The 21,851-nt window shown below is 32.6% G+C and overlaps 1 protein-coding gene across 3 annotated transcripts in view; it reads right to left on the bottom strand.

The window, feature by feature from the left end:
• Positions 1-21,851, bottom strand: part of ADGRB3 (adhesion G protein-coupled receptor B3) — a 731,117-nt gene that overhangs the window by 434,255 nt on the left and 275,011 nt on the right. For all 3 annotated transcript variants that reach the window (XM_044253842.1, XM_044253861.1, XM_044253851.1), the window contains 3 exons: positions 12,376-12,486; positions 6,371-6,532; positions 346-510 (listed from right to left, as the gene is read on the bottom strand). In XM_044253842.1, the coding sequence (XP_044109777.1) occupies positions 346-510; positions 6,371-6,532; positions 12,376-12,486 (438 nt within the window). The remainder of the gene's footprint in view (positions 1-345; positions 511-6,370; positions 6,533-12,375; positions 12,487-21,851) is intronic.

The following is a 21,851-nucleotide window of genomic DNA, read 5'->3' as shown; positions in this document are numbered from 1 at the left end:
TCTAGTTATAGTGTCAAGGCAATAGTCAATCTTATGTCTTCGGGGCTCCTTATAATTTTTCTAGGAAGGAAAACTGAGTATGAACAAAATCTTAGTGGAAAGACTTAATATAAATTATAGAAACTGAAGAAAGGTGAGCTTTGGTACTCAGTCTAGAAAATATTATAAACCACTGCATATGATCAGATCAAGTATGTGCCCAGTTTTAAGCAAGAAATAGTAACCAAAGGACACATATTCCATTGTGACTGAATAAAGGTTGTGTTCATGACATTTTCTACGTATACCAGGGGCCACATACAAAGGACACAAATACAGAGTTCGCCAAATGCAGAATATACTCACCTGGGCACAGAGCAATATTACAAGGCTTATGATGTGTCTCAGGTCCTTCACACGGCCTTCCTCCATACTGAGGAGGTGTGCACGACCTTGTTCTTGTTCTTTGGCCTCGACCACATGTAAATGAACATAAACTCCATGGTGACCACTCCTCCCAAACTCCATGTACTGTAATAAAGCAAAGAAGCTTCAACAACAAAAGCAGAGAGGTAAAGTCAAAGATTTTTTTTCTTAACTATAATGAAAAAAATCATCAAATAGACAGTACGAAGATATTTAAAAAGCCCAGTTAACACTCCTATTTGCCAGAAGAATACAAAGGTTAATTTGAAAATTCATTAACATAATGCAATATGACGTGCACTTTTTCTGTATTTGAACAGTTATTTGTCATAAACTTTAAATGTGTTCTTTTTTTAATGGAAACACAGCTCTCTCCCTCATAGTAAAATTGCCATGAGTTATTTTTTAAATACAAGTAATATAAACTTATAAGGTAGTATAGAAATCTAAATTTCTTATAACAGATATGATCTTCTGGAGTTAAGTTTGTATTTAAATATATAAGGGTCAACCTAATTCTTAACATTTCAGGACTAACGACTTGGATGCTGTCAAAAAATAAAAAAAAAAAATCTGAAAGTTAGTGGTATGTATTTTACATAGCGTATAAGCTTCACATTTTAGAAAATAAATGTATTTCTGCCCTTTTAAAAATGTGGGTGTTTAAAGTCATTGTCTTTGAATAAACTCTATCTACTCTGTCTTTTCAAAAACTCTTATCTACTCGCATAAGATTCTCCTCTTTGTCCTCTTTTAAAATGAGTGGCAATAATAAACAAAAGTTTCTAGAGAAAGTAAATGATGTAATTAGGATTACTCCTAACATAAGTATACATACACCAATACTTCAATTATGCCGTTACGATGGATTCAAACTAATCAGAAATATCAACAAAATTTGTGCTCTCTCCCTAAGAGCCAGTATGCATACATATTGATATCTTTTGCATAAAGTCCACTAGAGTTCAGAGTTTAGATCCCTTCTTTGTCACAGTCAATTCACCAAGCTCATCCCAACTTTTAATATTTGGGATAGTAAGGAATAACACTCTGTGGATAATACACATAAAAAGAAGCTGGGCAAAATGTGCTCTTTGGCTCAAAAGCTCCAGTCTTAATGTTGAACCCCTGGTCTTAGTATGCTCTTAGAAGTTCATGAGCAGAAGTCTGATGGGACACCCACTAGAATGAGAAGGGAGAGTAGAAATAGAGAATGGATAATGAAAAAGATTTCCCTTTCTCCTCAACTTTGGTAGGGGTAAGCAGATTCCATACAAAGTGTCAGAGGAGTTATGCGAGTAAATATAGTCTACCTAGACTGTTTTACGTGTATGTGTGAACCAAGTTGTTACTTTAAAAACACATATATTATACCTTAATTATGAGGCACCCCATTCTATTCTATAAATGCTATTAAGTTGCCCCAAATGGTTGTGAAAATACACTGTAATATTGAAAAGTTAGCCTCGTTTGTGTAATGCTCAGTGAAAAATTCTTCAAGTTTCTGAGAAAGTTGCTAAAAAATATATTTTTAAAATATTACATAGAAAAAAAGTCAGAGAGTGAAAGAAATTAATATGTTCACATTTTTCTCATTTAAGGTTGAAAAACCGAAACCACTTGGTATCTACTGGCATAAGATTAAATAATGAATCTATATTCAACTCTAAGGAAAAAAAATGCATATACTTATATTTATATATAGGTGTATATGATCAATGATAGCAAAATATTTTAAAAATATTATATACGAATGTATTTTGTCATATAAAACATATATCTTTAATCAATTTTTGCAAATTACCAAGATTTCTCCATTTTAAAAACAAACTTTTCTTCCCCTAGAGTCTATAGATCATATTGCTGGTTCTGTTAATTTTCTCCTCAATCAAATCACACTGTTCTGTGTTCGTTGAACAAAGCCTAAAAGAAAAAAAAGCTGCTAAATTGGCAGATTTTTCTCTATTAATCTCAAAGAAATGTTGATTAATCTTAGTGGTTTAGTTAAATCATGAAGCTGGAGTCCTCTGAAAAGTATGTTACTCCCTACTTTTTAACACTCTATTGTTCACTCTATGGTGAAATTTCAGAAATTTCATGACTCCTCCACATGATTTATAAAAAAATTTTTAAAAGATACTTTAAAAATTATTAATAATAATTTATTGTAGATATTATTGAATTAGTTAGAAATTATAACAAATATCTTATAATTTTATAGATGCTATTCATAAGATTTATTTTAAAGAATAAAGATTTTTATTTTAGCAACAAATTATTATATAAATTCTTTTACTTTTCAGTAAATTATGAAAATCTTTAAAGAATCTAGTTCATTTGGAAAATGTGCTTAATAAAACCAAGAAACTTTAATCAAATAAATCCATCTTTATAGTTTTCTTCTTTGCTTAGACTCTAGCTATATTAACACATCCTTACTCTGTGCAATCTAAAGATGAAATGAGGAATATACAATATACAAATTATATTATTACCAGATTTTGAAATAAGCATACAAATTACCTTATATTTACATTGGGATGTATAAAACAACTCCTTTAAGGGGAAAGTTTTTTTTTTTTTTCTTAAGAAATATATAGATATGGATACTGTGACATGTACTCTCACCCCAAAAAAATATATATCAAACCATTCCTTAGCCCAAATAAACTTCTAAGGGATTAGGACACATATAGAGTAGACCAGTGGTTCTCAACCAGAGGCAATTTTGCCCCCCAGGGGACATTTAGCAATGTCCAGAGTAATTTTTGATTATCACAGCTCAGGGGAAGGAGGGACGCTACTGGCATCCAAGAATGCTCAGGCCAGCCTCCCACAACAAAGATTTATCCATGTCAAAATGTCAATAGAACCGAGGTTGAGAAACCCTGGAAGAGATCATAAAACTGTAAGTCAGAAACCAGGACAATTAATACATAATTTAATGTAGCTCTTTACTTTCTCAATTTACTTGTTATTTAACTCTTATCATCTTCTGCTCTGAGTAATAGAAATTTTTGAAGAGGCTATAATGTCCAAGCAACAATCTGCAAAAAGCTGGATGTCCTAGGATCCATGTTAGAAGTAACACATTATTATGCAATTTAATTAAGAAAACCCTTCTTTTGAAATTAGAATAATATAAGTGAAAAGCAGCTAATTTATAACACTATAGATTAGGCTTTAGTAGGTCAAATAAATACAAGCTCAAATTCTATCATTCCATATATTTTATGGAAAGTGGTTTTGACATTCATTTTGTCCTTGTGTCATTTCCATTAATTAAATGCCATACACACTTGTTGTCATAGTGTGACAACTATGCTATTGATTTCTGAGCTAATTTTCTACTTGGGAATTTAAAGTATTATTTTAGAAAGATATTTACACTGTTTAGGTACTATTTAAGTTTTTAAAATTACTTTCAGTTACAGTTTTCATGACATACTCTATTTTTTTAAAAGTATATATTTACCGGCAGGGCAAGTACCTAAACAAAATACTGAATACAAAATATTTCATAATGAGTACAATAACCATCTAAAAGATACCGTACTTCTTATAGTGAAATACTTATTCTATATTTTTAAAATAGCAAAGTTGCCAAATTAGTGTTCAATTTTAGAAAATTAAAAAGAAATCAATAAAACTCTCCATTTTCTTCAACATCTGAGCTATAACAATGATTAAAAGACACATTTTTCTTATGGTATTATGTAACTAAATTTAGAAACTCAAACCTATAGTACATGAAGGTGAAGAGGAACTAATGATTAGTATGTATTTCTTCAGTAGCTATAATGGTAGGAGGTTTAAGAAATTGAGGAAAGCTTTACAATCAGAATATTATTCAGTTTTCTAAACGTCAGGCACAGAGTGAAAGGGAGAGCACTCTGGTCCCACTACAGATGCTCTCCTTGCCCAGTGAAGGGATTAATCAGCAGTCCCTGGCAGAAAGATGGAAGTTTCCATATGTCAGCCCTACGACTGTGGATAACGAGTGGCTGGAAAGTAAGCACTATTCAGAGAAAACTTTAGCACCCTCTCAGACTTCCACTTGGGAATCCATTTACCATTAGACTCCACCCTTGTATGTTGAAGGGAACTTGATTTTTCAGAGGGATACTGAGAAGATAAATGTATGTATCAGGCACAGTTTAATTCTGTATGGACACTTTTCTCATTGCCCAGAACAGGAACTTTGATACTGTAACTAGGGGCCAGCTTTAAATATGAGACAATGTACTATACCCACACCTAGCTGAAAATCCACAAGCATTTACTCATGAGGTCATTTTAGGTACAAAACTGAGAAATTTGATAATTTTGAAAACCTTCAGCTCATTTTTTTTCTTGCCTAACGGACCTAGAGTCTGTTTGCTCTCCCACCACTGGTTTTGTCATCTTTTTTTATTATCCTCCCCTTCCATTACCTCTGTAAGCACTTATTCCCCGATTTTTTTTTTTTTTCCACTTGATGCTCCTTCTCACCTAGTTTAATTCCCACTGACTCTCATGGATTTTTCTCGTGTTCACTGGAAATTTTGCTGCTTCCTGCTAATTCTGTCTTCTCTTCCCCATAGTTTTCTGCCCTGTTTAGCTTTTAATTCTACCTGAATCTGCTGCTCTGCATCTCCCAATTCCATTATAAAGGGATTTCCCATCTCATGCATCAGCTCTCCTCATCCTCCCCACCATTTCCTTTCCCTTTTGTTTCTTCCAGATTGTCTTTTCTTTTATTGTGACAAAAAAATACATAACAGAAAACTTAACATCTAAACTATTTTAAGTATACACTTCAGTAGTGTTAAATACATTCCCATTGTTGTAAAACAGGTCTCCAGAACTTACTCATTTTGCAAATCAAAACCCTGTACCCATTTAACAACAGCTCCTCCAGACTGTCTTTTAACGGGTTGCCCTTGCTCGTTCTGCTGCGAAATTGGGACTATCCCTGCCCTTCCCCCATGCCACCCACTCTCAAATCTTACTTTTAGCAACTGCAAAATCAGCCATCTCTGGAAATGGAAGTCATCAGAAAACTTTTACCCACAGTGTAGCAGATGAAAACGTGCTGCAGTGCCTTTCCTTCTCTTGTTGCCCACCCCGTTTTGGAGGCCTCTAGTGGATGCAAGTTCAGTGTCAACTGCAATGGTCAATATGTGTTGACCATGGCCCATTAACCAAATAGGTGAACAAAAATATAAACCAGGAGATTCACAATATCATGTGCTTTGGACTTCATGAAAGAAAGCCCAAATTTCTTTTTGTACTCATTTTTACATGAAAGTCAGTAATTCAAGGGGAGATGCCTATAACATGCATGTGGGCTTCAAATGAGAACAAAATGTTAATGTCATCTGGAAAAGCTCACCCCACCTGGGTAAGCTACAGGGCTATGCTCTGTTTAACATTGACAATTTTTTTTTCCCCCATTAATGACTTCAAAGCTTACAATGCAGTGGATAGCTTGGATAAGGACAGTCACCTGAATAAAATAAATTAACAGAACGTCCTTTGGTCAGGGGAACTATTTTCTCTGATAGAGCCAAATAAGTAATAGAAAAACAGCTGACTGCTTTAAAGACTGTATCAGCTACTGCCTTAAACGATGGATACAGATCACATTTCCAGTATGCCTGCAGGTTACATTTCCTCAAATATTCAATTGGACATTTTTGCCACCTGAAACAAGGAAAACTCTTAGAATCTTATTAGACGCAGATACAGAAATTTCAAGCGTATAGTTGCCATGGGTAGGAGAGTCACTTACATAATTTCCTGACTGCTCTGAAAGCAGAAATCATCACATGTATGATAAAATTTCACAGCTGAATACGAGTTAAACTTATCCACTTTAATTAAAATATCTATACCCAGTTCATATGAACATAACAAATCTTTCCAAATGCGTAGCATGACACAATTCAATAACATCCACAGTTGTAGTTGCTGCTAACACTACCTGGACAGAGGGCAGTGTTATTGCAAACCCTTGATTCTCTTAATGGGCCGCTGCAGTGTGTCCCGTAAGGTGATACACAAGTTCTGGTTCGCACCTGCGACCCTTGACCACAAGTAACTGAGCATGTGCTCCACTGGGACCACTCTTCCACACCAGATTCACCTGTGTGCAAGACAACAAATAAACATGAAATACCGCTTTGAATATTCATCTACTAAACATCATACCAAACTGACATTATGACATGCATGAATAGTTTAAATGTAAAAATATGACATCACATCAAAAGGTACAAGAAAACATTTCAGAGAAAAATATATATAAAGGGAGATACATATGACACTGATGCAAGGTCCAAGTTTGTTATAACCTTGTTAGCAAAACTACTCTTCTCAAAACCACTGTGCTACACACACTAGGGGACCAGTCAGCATTTTTCAACAACGATTGCTGAAGGGATCCTCTTCAAGCCAATCTAAGGCTTTGTCCTTTGGGTGGGAGAGGAAGCAAAATGTATTGCTAAATGTACTCTGGCTTCAGGGAGCGGGAACATATTGACGTATTCTTTCCTAATCCTTCACTGCAAGCAGCCTCCTTTCGAATGCTGGATGAGGTGGGAGTTTGGGCATATCTAATTTTTATTGTGTTAAACACAGACATTTATAATTTATTTCTAGTGCAATTCTTACTTTTTCATCCTATGACAGCTATTTATTTTGTGATCATTTGTTTAGAAACCTGCTGCTCATAATTTTCCTGATGATGTAAAGGAGTGAGTTTTACTCAAAACGAAGGAAAATTTCTCTATGGTTTCTATTAATGTCATCAAAATAGGGCCCTAGAAAGCCAACTGAATTTCTGAATTCATTAATTTTCTTGGAGTAAGCATCACACTAAAATTACATCTAGTTTCTATTATTAGCCAAGTCATGTCCAAAAAAGACTTAAAGTCAAGAATTCCTAAGACCATCACAATGGATTTCTGATTCTGTTGACATCAAGTTCGGGATAGATTTTTAACACTGATTTGAAAACTTGCAGTTGTTTTTTTCCCCAAATACAAAATTGGGGCATTTACCTGCTGGCAGGGAAGGACTTAACGTTAGTTATTTCGTTGTGGGAAAGGTATGCAGGTGAAGTGTTTCTGAGTACTTTGTATCACTGACTATAAAACCAAGGAACAGTTTATATTTTATAAGTTCTGCTTAGAATTTGCCTTCGAGTTATGATTCAAAAAATAGAATATGATAATTTATTTGTCCATGTCTTTTTTTCTTTGGAAAGGTTAGTGAATGACATAGAAATTACTTGCAGTGCTGCTCAAGACTGGTACTCCAGGACAGAAGGAGGTTGGACCAGAATGTAAACTCAACTTGCTGATTTCTTCACTGAGAATTTCTTTTTTCCAAACAGACAAACAAAAAAGTTAGCTGAAATAAAACATGTGCTTGATTAAGTAGTTGAATTTACATTCCGGTATAAGCCTCTTATCTCCTCAGGGTTCCGGGAAAACGAGTTCACCGATAAGCATAGGTTCACCAACTACAATTTGGGTAGCACCATTATAAAGATTCGCTCTTATATTGGTCGGTGTTATGCACCTAGAGGCATAGATTATAAGGCATTTATGATTAGATACGAATCATAAGGGCACAGACAGTGGTAACTGGAATGATGAATTACATCAAATAGGACTTTTTTTAGTGTTGGATCAGTATTTGTCCTGAAAGTCCTCTATAGATGACCCTGATTATTTTAGTCTTTTTTGTCTTCACCAATTTATACTTAACTACTTCATAATAATGGATGACCATTGGAATAATATTTAAAGGCAGGCCTCATAATTTGTTCTTTTACATTAAAGAATACTCTAAAAATTAAAAATCATTATTCTGGAACCCAATAATATGGCAATGGTTAAAAAATATCCACACATATATGTATATATGAACATAAATATTTAGGGATGAAGAATTTAAGAGTAAAGTTAAGAAAAATATAATGCAAATCTTTTTGATATTTCAACCTGTGTTGTGATGAGAGTAAGTGAAGTAGAAATATTATGTTGTATGTTATTAATTAAGAGCTAGAAAACCTTGAACAATGTGAACTCTATAAGTAAAATAACTCTACGCATAAAATTGTTGTATTTTTCCACAAAAGCAGTCTTTCTCTTACCCTGCCTTGTTATGATGGCATTAAAATGTTTTTATTAAGTTTATCAATGAATCAGGATCAAGATCCATTTTTAAATGTATTTCTGTACAAATATTTGAAAATCTGGGTTGCTTCTGAGCATATATTATAAATTAGCCTTCTTCACTTGCTCAAATTGATGGTTCATTTTCTTGATCAAAAACAAAATAAATAAATAAATAAAATACATATTGGCTTTCACATTGTGAATCAAAATTTGTCATTCAAATACCAGCCTACCTACCAAAATGACCTCATTAGATTTCAAATGGTATAGTTTCAAGTGTGACATTTCCACTAACTAGTTGTGATTTCCACGTTGACACTTCTTCATTCCAAAAAGTGTGAAGACTATTCTGGTCCAGCAGTTTGGGTAACTATGAGAAATACCTCATATACTTTATAAGAAAGATATGTATATTTTTAAAAACTTACTGACATTAAAATAGCTAAGTATAATACAAAGTGTACTGTTTTTAATATATATGTCTTTGGTGATAGCACAAACTACTCTGGTTCCTTAGCTTGTAACAGAGAAGGCACATGAAACACAGTATGGAACCCTGAAGTATCTAAGGCACTATTAAGGCTCTTTATCCTGACATGAAACAGGAAAAAGGACTGGAAAAGCACTGTAATTAAAGTCAGAGAACCTGTGTTGGATGGGAAGCTACTGAATATTAGTTCTGTGACCTTGAGGAAGTCACTTTATTTCTCTGAACCTCTCAACAAATTGGGTAATATATCTACCTCAAAATGCACATGTGAGGATTAAATGAGATAATATATGACTGCATTTTAAATTACAAAAGATTGATATAAATTTATGCTAGTATGTTAAAATCATTAAATTAGAAACATATTTTTAATTTTATATTTCTGTTTTAGATAACATGCTATCCTTTACTAATATAGGCTATTTTCCCCACTGGAATATAGGAGCACTTTCCTAAACATGTTTATAAGATCATTTGATGACTACGATGTTAAAAAGCACAAGTAAGTGCAATTAAATTGTCTTAACCCATCTTTTGGTATTTAATTTGGATGTCTATATCAAATACCTGCATTTTATCACTTCATTTCATTTTTTACCATAAATATAAACTGTGTTCTAGGCTATTGGAGATAGCCTATTCAGTTATATTTAAACTAGCTTACCTCAATTATTGGACTAACCAAAATGACTAAGTTATTTTGGTAAAGTAACATTATTTTACCAAATGTTACTCTTTTAAAAACAATTTCCACACATGTTATTTTTTATAGAAAGCTTGCTTTTCAGACAAAGGATTTACTAATCATATTGGTTGAAGAGGCCAGGTTATTCATTTTGAGAAGTAATTCTTAATTATAAAGGTTTATAGGTTTTGCATTGTTTTCCCTCATGACTAATATAAAATATATATTCTAATGTCTTCCTTATTCAATTTTACCTCTATTGCATTTTTCTTCATTCTCACATTAATGTTAACAAATATTATCATTGTTTTTTTGTAATACCAGTTTCCTGGTTTGAAAGACCAACAGGAAAATTTTATAAGTAAACCTTGACTTTTGTAAGATCTTATTACTTACTGCACTTATTCAGACTAACTACCTTAACACCTAAAGAAAGTATAATTTCAGAAAGTATTGAAGGGAAAAAAACAGCCTCTCTCTGTTTAGTTGCTTAGTGTCGCATTACATATTTTAAAAATTATTTAAAATCATTCAGTTTTCCAGTCTTCTATCAGTATTGTAGTAATTTAAATTTAAAATAATATTATATGTGTTTTTATATTTACCTAAACTATTTTTGCTTTAAAATAAAATAATAAGTATTTATTATGAATCAATCCAAGACTGGATTTTTCAGAACTTTAATTTTTCATTGCCTTTTCTAAAGTATTGTTAACAATATAAGGAAACGTTTTAATGCTCCTTATGGATCTATTTAATAAGTGTTTCATCTACTCTACCAAATCATGTGTTATTATATTTTAGATACAAAACAATGTTTGAAAAGGAACAAGTAAATGAAAAGATAAGATAGTAATTTCTCATTAAGAAAACATCATGTTCCTTGTGATTTGAAACTGCAAAAAAGGTTTTGGCTGAGAACTGAATTCTCTTGGTTTATGTCACAGGCAAAAACTGAATTTATATAAAATCTCCTGGCCAAACTGCATAATATTTATGCATCAACTAATTTTACCATATTATTGGGAATTTAAAAATGCGGCTCACCATTTCACTCCCAAATGACCCCATTTTTAATAAATTTCAGCAAGCCAGTGACTGCCACCTCTTGTGCAAAAATGAAGAACACCTATAATCTTGCAGAAATGTCGCTGCGAGATGGCACCAGGAAGAGGCTGAGTCATCAGCCCACGCCCTATGCCTCTAGTTAGAGTCTAATACTCCCCAATCTCTGGTCAGTGCTTGAGACTTTTTGCTCCGTGAAAGGGAGAAAAATACATTTAATAATTTTAAAATTTACCTGACCCTCGCAATGCACTTTTGGGCCTGTTTGAGCAAATACTAAAAATATGTCACCTTTTGTTAAGTAAGAAGCTGCAGCAAAAGTAATCCAGATAAGCAAGTTTTCTTCATTTCTGGGTCTAGCTGCAACATATATATTAAAATAAGCTAAAAATATGTCCTTAAGGTAGAATTTACTGTAAACGTTCTTCCTGTTCTGAAGAATTCTTTGACCTACTTACAACTAATGTGTTAAACTCTACTACTCACCCATAACCAAGAGCACAATCCGTTAAGAATATTTGCATTTTTAAGTTGTAGATTCAAATTTAATGTTCATAATAAATAGCATAAGAAAATATAACTAAAGAAAATATTCTTCAAGAGAATTTCATCAAATCAGTCATCATCATGTAAAAAAGCTGGTCAAGTATTTGAAACTTCAGTATTAATGGTAAAACAGATCATCCAGATTAGAATGTATAAAACTTTATAAAGACATAGATAAAACTGTTAGTTTGCAATTTCCTGAAATAAAAGTGACAGCTAAAAATGTTCACAACACAGTTTAAATACATTTTCATCTAAGAATGTACTACATGCAATGTAAACAGATGGAATTACAGCCCATTTATTATGATAAACCAACATATGAATGCATTTAATTGTGCTATATATATATATTTTCCCCCCCAAGGGAGGTATTTGAAACTAATCTGATTAGTTTAAGATTAAAAATTTTACAAACCAGAAAGTGATTTTTGTTGATATTTAATTGTTTAGAATGTATTTATGGCTTACTAATAAAGACTATCAATTTTTTATTATTAAGCTTATACAGCAAAACTCTCTTTTCAAATAAAAAAAAATTCTGAAAAAAGTTTCTAATTTCCATACCTTTTAACATTTAATATTTATATGATGTATGACATTTGAAAAAAATGTCACTCGACATCTATTGCTAAGTTAAATTTCATCATTTAAAGTCCTATTTAAAATTCTAGTTCTGAAAAGTCCTATAATAACCAATTATTGATGAAATAACTGTTGACTTTCTTTAAAAGTTTAAGGATACATGTTAAGAAGTTAATTGACATGAGTAAATAATAATATGTAAATCCTAAATGTCCCATACTGAAAACAGCATAAATCTTACACATTTTTTTGGTGCACTTTTCAACTCAAAGCTACTTCATTTATGGACTTTAACTGGTGACGAAAAAAAAATGGCTCAAAAAAAATATCAGCTCCAAAAACTGACAAATGTGCAGCAAAAGATTATGAAAACATGCAGTGGTTTCATTAAATTAACAACAATAAATAGAAAAATGTAACTAACGTATTACCAGTTTGTGCCATAAATTTAGCAGCATCAGCTTGTTCCTGAGGGACCCTTTTTTCATGAACAGATCGAGGTCGCTGACTTTTAATTGTATGATCTCCCATCATTCCAAATTCTAAAGACAGAATAAAGGTATATGAAAGCTTGTGTGTAGACATTTCTCACAAATTACATTACTGTCTCATGCAATATGTTCCTACATATACCTAGAAGTTACTGATTAAATTTACAGTTCTAAATTTTCGAGGTTGATCTACTTGGAATATTTCTAAACTCAAGTCAAAAAAAAATCTATAAACAAGAGCAAGGTTTCAAGAAACAGTAACAGTTGATAGAATAACATCAGGTTTTAAGTCAGCTTAATTAACAAATAGTGTACGCTTTTCTGAATGTTTCCAACCAATTCATCAGAAAAAATACAACCACAGTGTTAACTGTTGTTTCTCAGAGAGAGAATCCTGACTGCATAATACCCCCTTGCTCTCTGAGTAGTAACCACCGCCCACCCCCACCCTGAGGTTTTCAACACTTACTCTTAAGGAATGAATGAATAATCCTGTAACCTGGCTTTCCTAAGGTAAACAAACATTCACTTAATGGATTATTTGTCCAAAGATGGAGTTGATCTTACTGTCTTTTGAAAGCTCATAGATACTGAAGTGATTCTAATTCTCTCCTGCCTATGTCCAAATAGTTGCTCATCCCTTTTCTAACTACATGTAAGACAGTGTTTTCTCTTTTAAAAGTTCTGTATAAAAAAGGAATGGCTCCAGGTTTCTGTTAGTTCATCCTTTAATGTTCTACCTCCTATGAAAGACAAAAATATCTGGGTCTAACTCAGTGACAATGGGGAAGAGGAAAAAATAAGTTGGACAAAAAACAGACTCCATGTAATATATTTTTGAAAAATTCATATGCTTGGAATTCTGCAAGAGTTCCATGCTTCTGACACTGTTGCTGTAAAGTACTGCTGTTTTAATAAGACAAAAGCCAAATTTATGGGATAGTTGTTGAGTCTGGCTCAGAGGAGGGAGGGAGGGTGGGAGGAAGGGGATTCCTGAGGGGCAGGCTATCACAGAGTTTCTCTTACATCAAGGCAATTGCTGGGCCCTTAAGACCAGGACTTGGATACAAGACAAAGATGATGGAGTCAAACATGTTCTAATGATAGTACAGATATATTGCCAGAACCAACATCAATATTTGGGAATGTATAATTCTACCTTTTCCAATTAATCTTTAGGCTTCTTCTAAAACAATACAACGTACTTTGTGCAATTGAGCAGTGTGTTTTGTAAGCACTAAGTCTACCCACATTTTTATTTAACGTAAGGAGGAAAGACTATAGCACACATTTTTGTCCATCCTGGTGAGTTCTCACATAAAAATTAAAGTGTGGCACCTGACAGATTGATTTGTCAGAAATTCTTTCCAGATATTCTACCCAAGAGAACATCCCAAGAGACATCTGAGAAAACCAAATGTGTGTTTGTTTTTGTCAGTTTAGATAAAATCCAAGGCAGGAAATGGAAATTTTCATAAAATATCAGTTGGCTTACTCTTGTAAAATCCATCATTATTTTCCATTGCCACCAACATCCTGTCATTCCATTCATTTATGTATGCTGCCTAAACTGTGTTTCATTATGCTAATAAGAAGCATCCGATAATCACATATCATTAAATGATTTTGGAAATTGACTGCTTAGAAAGTTTATATCTAGACTCTTATATACTACCCAGTATTTTAAAATATTATATATAACTGAAAATTGTGGGGATCTGAAACAGCAAAAGAAAGTCAGTAGTAATTTTTATTAACATTGTGTTTTTCCTTCAGTCCTCTTGAATTTATCATTTAAATTGTGTTTGTGTGCATGTCTAGCCCTTAGAACATTTAAGTCAGAGTACATGTATGCATAAATAAGTTGCAGGTTTTAATGGTCACATTAACAAAGCTCTGGGAGGGAAAAGAATATTCAAAAAAATTTTTTTTCTATGCCTACAACTTTTTTTTTCTGCTGCTGCTTTTTTTTTTTTTTCTTACAACTTCTTTTAGTAAGTAACTTTATTACCTGTTCTAGAAGAAGACAATTCTTCAAGTCAATGACAGTGTGAAAATAGCCTATAATCTGTTTTCTAAGAATAGGTAATTTATTCGTATGAGGACTATAATCTTGAAATTTACAGATCCGAGTATGTTGGTACACACTGCTGAAATAATTTTAAGAGTGTCACATTAAATTTTTAATGATTTCTGAAGTTTAAACACAAGTAAAGTACTTCTCTTAAAAGCAGATATTAGCATCTCTGTGAATTATTTCATATTATTAGCTAGAATGTGGTTTAAATCTCTCAAACAGGTATGATACAAATTAAGTTTCAGTATTCTTCACTGGAGTCACTACTACTCAATTTGATCATCATCAAAAATCAATGTTATGTGAACATTAGTAGCTGCTACTTAATACTGGGATACTTAACACTTGGTTACAGTATTTAAGAAGAAATTCTTTAATCATCTATTACCTTGATTATGTATTTTTATATAACTGAACGTTTCAGATGAAAATTTTGATTATTTCTGTCAATATAATTCATCTGGAAAACTACTTTTACAACATGAGAACTAATAGGATGGTTTGATATAACTAAATTCCCTGTAAGGCAAAAGACATGCATTTATTTCTTTTTCTCAAGTGGAAAAACAACACTATGGTGGTATTTTTTTAATGTTCCAGACCTATTGTTTCTGACCTAAAACAATCTCAATTTGTAAGTGAATCATGTAAACTATTATCTAACCAAGTGAATTTCTTTTGCTAATGTTTATGTGCCAAGTGTTTGGAAAAAAAAAAATACATCTTTGTTTTAGGGTTGTTGTCAATGGTAAGATTTAATAACAAATGTTTTGGTTCCATCCATATGTCACAATGAGATATTTTCAAAACATGAGTGCTCCTTTTCATGATGATTTGATTTTCTTTTCTTCTAGTGAAAATAAAGGTCAGCTAGATCATCCAAACTTAGAAAAAAACAAGGTATTAGTTTTGCTATCATTTTCTTACGTGGTGAATGTGGGTTGAGGTAAACCTTAAGCATATCATGCTCTCTGGATAATAAAAGTCTTTCATGGGTTGTTGATTTATACTCATATGATTCTGAGTTGGCAAAGATAATATACTACATTAGTTACACAAGGAAAAATAGCATAACCAAATAAAAAGATGATCTGTTTTGTGTAAGCAATGAAAAGCAAGTTATGAGATCAAATGAAGGAATGTGCAGCATAATATTGTGTATGTAAATACAGTACATGGCTTATGAAAATACAGGGTTATTTCCTATATATTTATGTTGATGGTATCAATGAAGTGGTGGGTAAATAACTGTATGCATGTATAAAACTCAAATGACTGCCGATGACTTTCATATTTAGGCACATTTTTCTCATACAATCTTTCAATGTGCGTCTTAATAAAAAAACCAGTAGTCTGGAAGTAAGACTTACTCAAAGCTACATGAAAGAAAGGTTTCAAAAACTTGCTATCTTAAGAATAGTTTTATGTCTTCTCTTCCCCAGCCAGAAATATATAAGAGGATCATTAAGAAACAAATAGACTTGAAAACTGACTCTTGACAGTCAGTAGCTAGTTGTGAAGTTTTTGTCTGGAAATCAAGGGTTATAATAACATGAAATCACAGTTATCAATAAATGAAAACATACACACATCCATTTGCTATTTTACCAAGTGTTTACTTTTCAATGTGCAGGCAAGTGGTGCATCAGATTATCTGGTAAGTTATTACTGCAATCTGTTTTGCGATATAAATACTAATTTTACTTGTTAACTAACTTTCCTTGGAATTTCCATAGAAACCACCCTAGCCTGGCCATGACTGCTTCTCAACAATTTTTTAAAGTTATGCCTTACTTACATTCTATCATCAACCCACACTACTCTTTGTCTTGGAGATGGTTAAACCACTGCACCGTTTCTATTATCTTTCTCTGTATGAAATACCCATTTTTCTATCCATGCCTGCAGTAAAACACCTCCCCATGTCTCACTCCCTGAATTATCAAGCAGTCATAATCAGGCTGTCTTTCTAAATTTCTATTTCATAATAATGGACTTTCATTTTAATTTTCAGATTGTTTTATTCCTTGTACTATATTCCTTCTTTGAGAAGGAAATATGCCTTATGAGTTTTAAAATCACTTCCTGCTTTGTACCTAGCTGGGATTCATTATTTATGTATTTTATAAATATTGTTCATGTTAAGAGTTGCTTCTCTGAAATGCAACTTTCTAGATTCCCAGAACCCTTTCTTAAACTTGCTTGGTGAACAGTTTGATGGGGAAAAAAAGTAAAATTTTTAGTTAAGTACTTGAAAGGTAGTCAAGTATGATCATGATGCTCAACATTTCTTTATCCATTAAATATATTTAGATTATTATCTAAATAATTGCAATATTACCTTTTTTAAAAAAGAAACTTAAATCTCACTAACCTAAAAAAAGTTTAATGCCTTAAAAACAAAGCTTAATTTTTGTCAGTAAGCATTTAGTAATTACTTACATATTAGGCACTAAAGTTACAAAGATAAATGAAAAATAGTCTCGGCTATTCTGAAGTTCATAGTCCATGGAAATCCAAACATTTGGTATATATAATATTATTTATTTTAATCAAAATATGAAGCTCCACTCAAAACCCAGTTTTCATATTAATTTCCTAAATATCACCCTTAACTAGAATGGCTTGCTAATGTGTCTCAAAGAGAAAATAAAACTTTTCAGCCATGCAGCTGGACATTTGAAGTGATATTCATTCTTCATAGTTTGACAACTAAGGATATTGAATGTATAACTGGTTGGCACAAGAAAGATTCTATCATCTGGCTGGATTATGGTGGTATAGACAAATAAAGTCTGTTAAGAAGCAATCAGACATTTTTATAAAATAAGATTATTATATTTAAAGCACTCTAAGTTTGTATTTTGTCAGAAGCATGACTTACTAAATGTGTTCATTCATTTTTACACTTTTCGCAAATGGAGTTGTCACAATTGTTTTGTATCCACATTTTTGGTGCCTATCATAGCTGGGAGGTATTTAGATAGTGAAGAGCAGTCCAGATTCAGTCACTATGATATCTTTCTGTTTTCTGAGTTTTTAAAAAATGTTTTGTGACCTTTGATCAGACTTCAAAATTATATTCTCTCATTCAAAAGCTATTTGAGTGCCTACAGAGTCAGGTGCTTTATGGAAAGATAGAAATGTTGGGGGAAAGACTACAATCTGTAATATCAAAAACATTTCTAGACTGGCAAGGATGTTAGAAACAAAGAATATTAAAATTAGACATCATTAGTTGAAATCCTGAAGGACACTGGTTAAAAATACTATTGATTATAAATATACTAATTTCATTTTCCCCAAGAACCAAACAAGGATAGAATATGTGAATAAAAGACAATTTCCAAAGAATTCAAGAATGAGAGATAGATAAGAAATTAAGAAATATCAGGAAATATGTTGGCTAATTGAATTTAAATAATAAAAAATGAAATATCAGGAAATATTTAAAATAATTTTTGAGAAAACTAAATAAGAAGTATTTATAATAAAATAAATTAAGACATGTTAAGAAACATTAGAAATCAGAAAAATCCATCATTAATATTTAAGGGGATAACTAATATTCTTTCCTTCAAATTATTTCTCAGTTTCATTGCCATAGTTAGATACCTGGTTATAGGAACCAAGAGGCTCTTTCTTACAATAACAAAGTAGAATCTTGTTTTTCAAAATACTCCCACAGAAATAATTTTATTAGGTAGTTGGCATGACTCTGTTAAGTAGATGGGTAATTTTATGCCACTTCTAAAAGTGGACAAAATGGGAATCATCAAAGGGCATACTGGTAGTATGTTTATAGAAAATTTAAAATGTTCAGGAGTTTTCAGTTTTCAATTAGGTTGTTAAGTTACAAAACATAATATATAGTAGAAGCAATTTTCAAGTATACTTAGTGCATATTTTCTTTGACAATGATGTTATATTTTAATTTACCTTTATTCAAAATAGGAACTTTGAAATAATTACATATAATGATGGATTTATTTTTAGATCTCCTCAAATATGTACGTGAAAACTATATAACAAAACAACTTATTTAGAATAATTCCAAGAAATTTAGGGTATAAACCCTTAAATCATCATTTTTATTCTGATTTTGTCACCCTTCTGGGAAATGTTAGTAAATTGGATGCACCATTTCATGTAAGAAATCATCAATGTGTGTAATCATGTAGGAATTATTTGTTAATATTTCTTATACATTAGCCAATTGCATTTTATGACCTCATCTCTTTTTGAGGTCATGAATTTTTATAAACTACCAGTAATGATTTGCTTGAAAAACATCTTATTTGTTGGTAATAAGGAAAATAAATGCAGAAACACATAAATGATAAATGCAATTCTACTTCTAATAGTAAACTAGTAGCCGAATGTGTTTCTTATTGACCTGTGTTAGAATTTAATTTAACACACTAGCATATCGGTCGCAAAATAAGATGCTTTACTGTGAGCTTTCACACCTCTGGCAGAGGACTAAACCTCTTACAGTATAAGACTTGAATTATCCTATTGCTAGAGTGGCCCCCAAAGATCCTAGGAAATCTAACATATAAGAAAGTGAACTAAATTGTCCCTGCATAAATATATTTTCTTAACAAGAACAGAGCTCGGTTGCTTTCCTGCCAAGCTCTCTGACATGTACAGTGAGCCTGCAGAGTAGACTCTGTAGGGATTTCCAAATAGTGGGGAAGGCTGCTCTGGAAATGACAAAAGACTTGTCTTTCAGGCTTCCCTGGAAGGACAAAAATGAATGAGTCACCTAGTAATGCGAAGCCAAATTTTTCTGAAGGGAAACTGGCCCCAACAATGATTTAAGAACTTAAGAAATGTGTCGTAGGGGATGGGGAGAACTGAGGCAGTTGGGTATTCAGGGTTTAGTACTGTAAGTTATTACTATTAATGGAACATAAAGTGTGAAGGAGAGGTACAAGAGATACTCCTGAAGGGATCGGTGGGAAGGGAATCAGAAACCTCCATTATGCCTTACTAAGAACCCTGGAATGTATCTCTATTTCACTAAATGTGAAATATTTGTAGGGGTTTAAGCAATAAGCAAGGAATCATGGTTTGATTTGAATTTTAGATAAGTTAATTGAGAAATTCAGAGCGACTATGGGGAACAAAATTAGGGCAGTATAAACTATGAGAAAGCTATTGCAATTGCCCATATAAGACTGTGACCAGGTTGAGAGGAAGGTTTGATGAATAGCTTACTGGAAGCTCCCAGCTTGGGTGGGTAGGTGGATGGGGGTACCCCCACTAGATAAAGAAGTAGAACCACCCACAAAACACTGGCCAGTCATAGCTTACTGTAGGCTGAGTACATCTTTGGACCACTGGGCTCAAATTGTTGGCAATGAGAGCAATTTCCAGTGTCCCAAAAAGTTTATAGGAAAAGTCTTTTATAAGGAAATCTATGCTTAAAAAAATGAGACTTTTTAGTATGATATTTTTGATAGATGTTACCTTTGTATATATTATATTATGTATATCATATTTTATATATATATAATCATGTATTTACTTAGACATTTTAAGAAAATTATTGCTGTCTAGTTTTGAATTTAATTATCCTTAAAATCAGTGAACATACATTCAAACTTGCTTCCATAAGTTATCATTATTAGTATTAAAGCCCACGTGGCATTCGATAGAGAACTACAAATGTTTAGTTCAAAGCAGTACTTCATATACCGAAAGACAATTTTAACTGAATATAGAGAATATAGTGTAATGCTGAATATAGAGAATGGACAACTCAATGGGCAACTGGCAGGTGCCGCTCTTATTTCAGAGCATCAAGCCTTAAGTTCTCTTGGCCTGTTTGCTCTTCTTGCAAAAGGTAACTCTGGGAACATGGTTCCTAAAGTCTTTTTAAGCTCTAAAATTACTTTTTTTTTTCCTTAGGTCAGAAATTGGCCCATGAACATATGGACTATCTCTCAGCAAAAGAACAGGCCTAGAGGACCTGACCAAGCTTGATGAATGGGTCTGTACACAGACCCACATGCACTAGAGTCTAAGTATAACAGAGTGGTTGTTGCTTCTAAACATTTTTTTTAAGTCAAGCAGTGTTGAACAGTTAACTTAGTCCATGTCTGAGCACTAAACCCCCCAAGGTTTACTTTGCATGTGAGGTCTCAAGTGCTCTAATACTTATTTAAACATATGTTGTATGCTATGCTGTAGCTAGCACTTACACTGGAGAGGGATTTTATTTTTTTTTTTTAAAGAAGGTTTATATGCTTCCAAAGGTATCTGGGAATGAATGAATTCAGGTCATTCCACAAACATTAAATAGGCCCTTACTATATTCCAGATGGGTTTTAAATGTGTGTCTTATATATAACATATATAGTTGGATTTTAAAAATCCCATCTGATCCTCCTCTTTCTAATAGGAAATTAAACCTACTCACATTTATTATATTTGTTAAAATGTTAGATTTATTTATTCCATCTTATATTAGGGTTTCTCTTAAGTAAGTATCTTATTTTTTCTTCATTTTTCCCCTTTCCTAATATTTTTGGATTGATAGGAATTTTTTGTCCTCTAGATCTCTTACTTCAATTATTCAAGCATTATATACTAATTTTGTCACATGTACTGAAATGTATTTCTAAATCTATCAATATCTTAAGTGAATCAGTATCTGTACTCTTTCCCAAACCAACACAAGAATTTGGGTATGTGGTCACTTGTTCTCTGCTTTGACACTCACATCATTTATTTCCCAACTGCTTTATTTAGACACTGCTTCAATAATTTAGACTTAACCATTAGTTGTGTTAATTTCTTTGTAGATCTTCTTTCTTTGACTGTTTTTAATTTTGCTTCAGTATATCCTGTAACAAAGAGGGTCTAAAATTGATTTATCTTACCCTCACACTTGAATTTTCTTTTGGCTAGGCCTAGAAATTTAAGGTCAAGAAGTTTTTTTTCTCATTGTACCTTGAAGATACCTTTCACACTGAATCCTGGGATGTGGTATTGCCTTTGAGATGTCTTTTGATAAGAGAATCTGCTTTTCTTTCTGGAAGCTTTTCTAGCATTTTTCTTTTTATCCTCGGAGTTCTGAAATTTTACCAGTATGTGTCTAGACATTGGGCTTTTCCATTAAGTTTGCTTGGTACTCACTGTTCATTTTAATTGCAAGGATCAGTACTTTGGCTGAGCACACTGAATTTGTTCTCTCCTATGCCAGCTTCCCCTCTTCTTGGTTTTATTCCATGTTCACTGTGGAGTTTGGGAGTTACTGCAAGCTACATTCTGCTTCCATCTCAACCCCTACATACTCACTAAGAACTTCTGTGGGAAAATCGAACCCCCG

The sequence above is a fragment of the Neovison vison genome, chromosome 1 (genome assembly GCF_020171115.1).
Source record: "Neovison vison isolate M4711 chromosome 1, ASM_NN_V1, whole genome shotgun sequence".
NCBI classification, from domain to species: Eukaryota; Metazoa; Chordata; class Mammalia; order Carnivora; family Mustelidae; genus Neogale; species Neogale vison.
The sequence above is the reverse complement of the archived record's forward strand: the minus strand, read 5'-3'. Positions and strand labels throughout refer to the sequence as shown.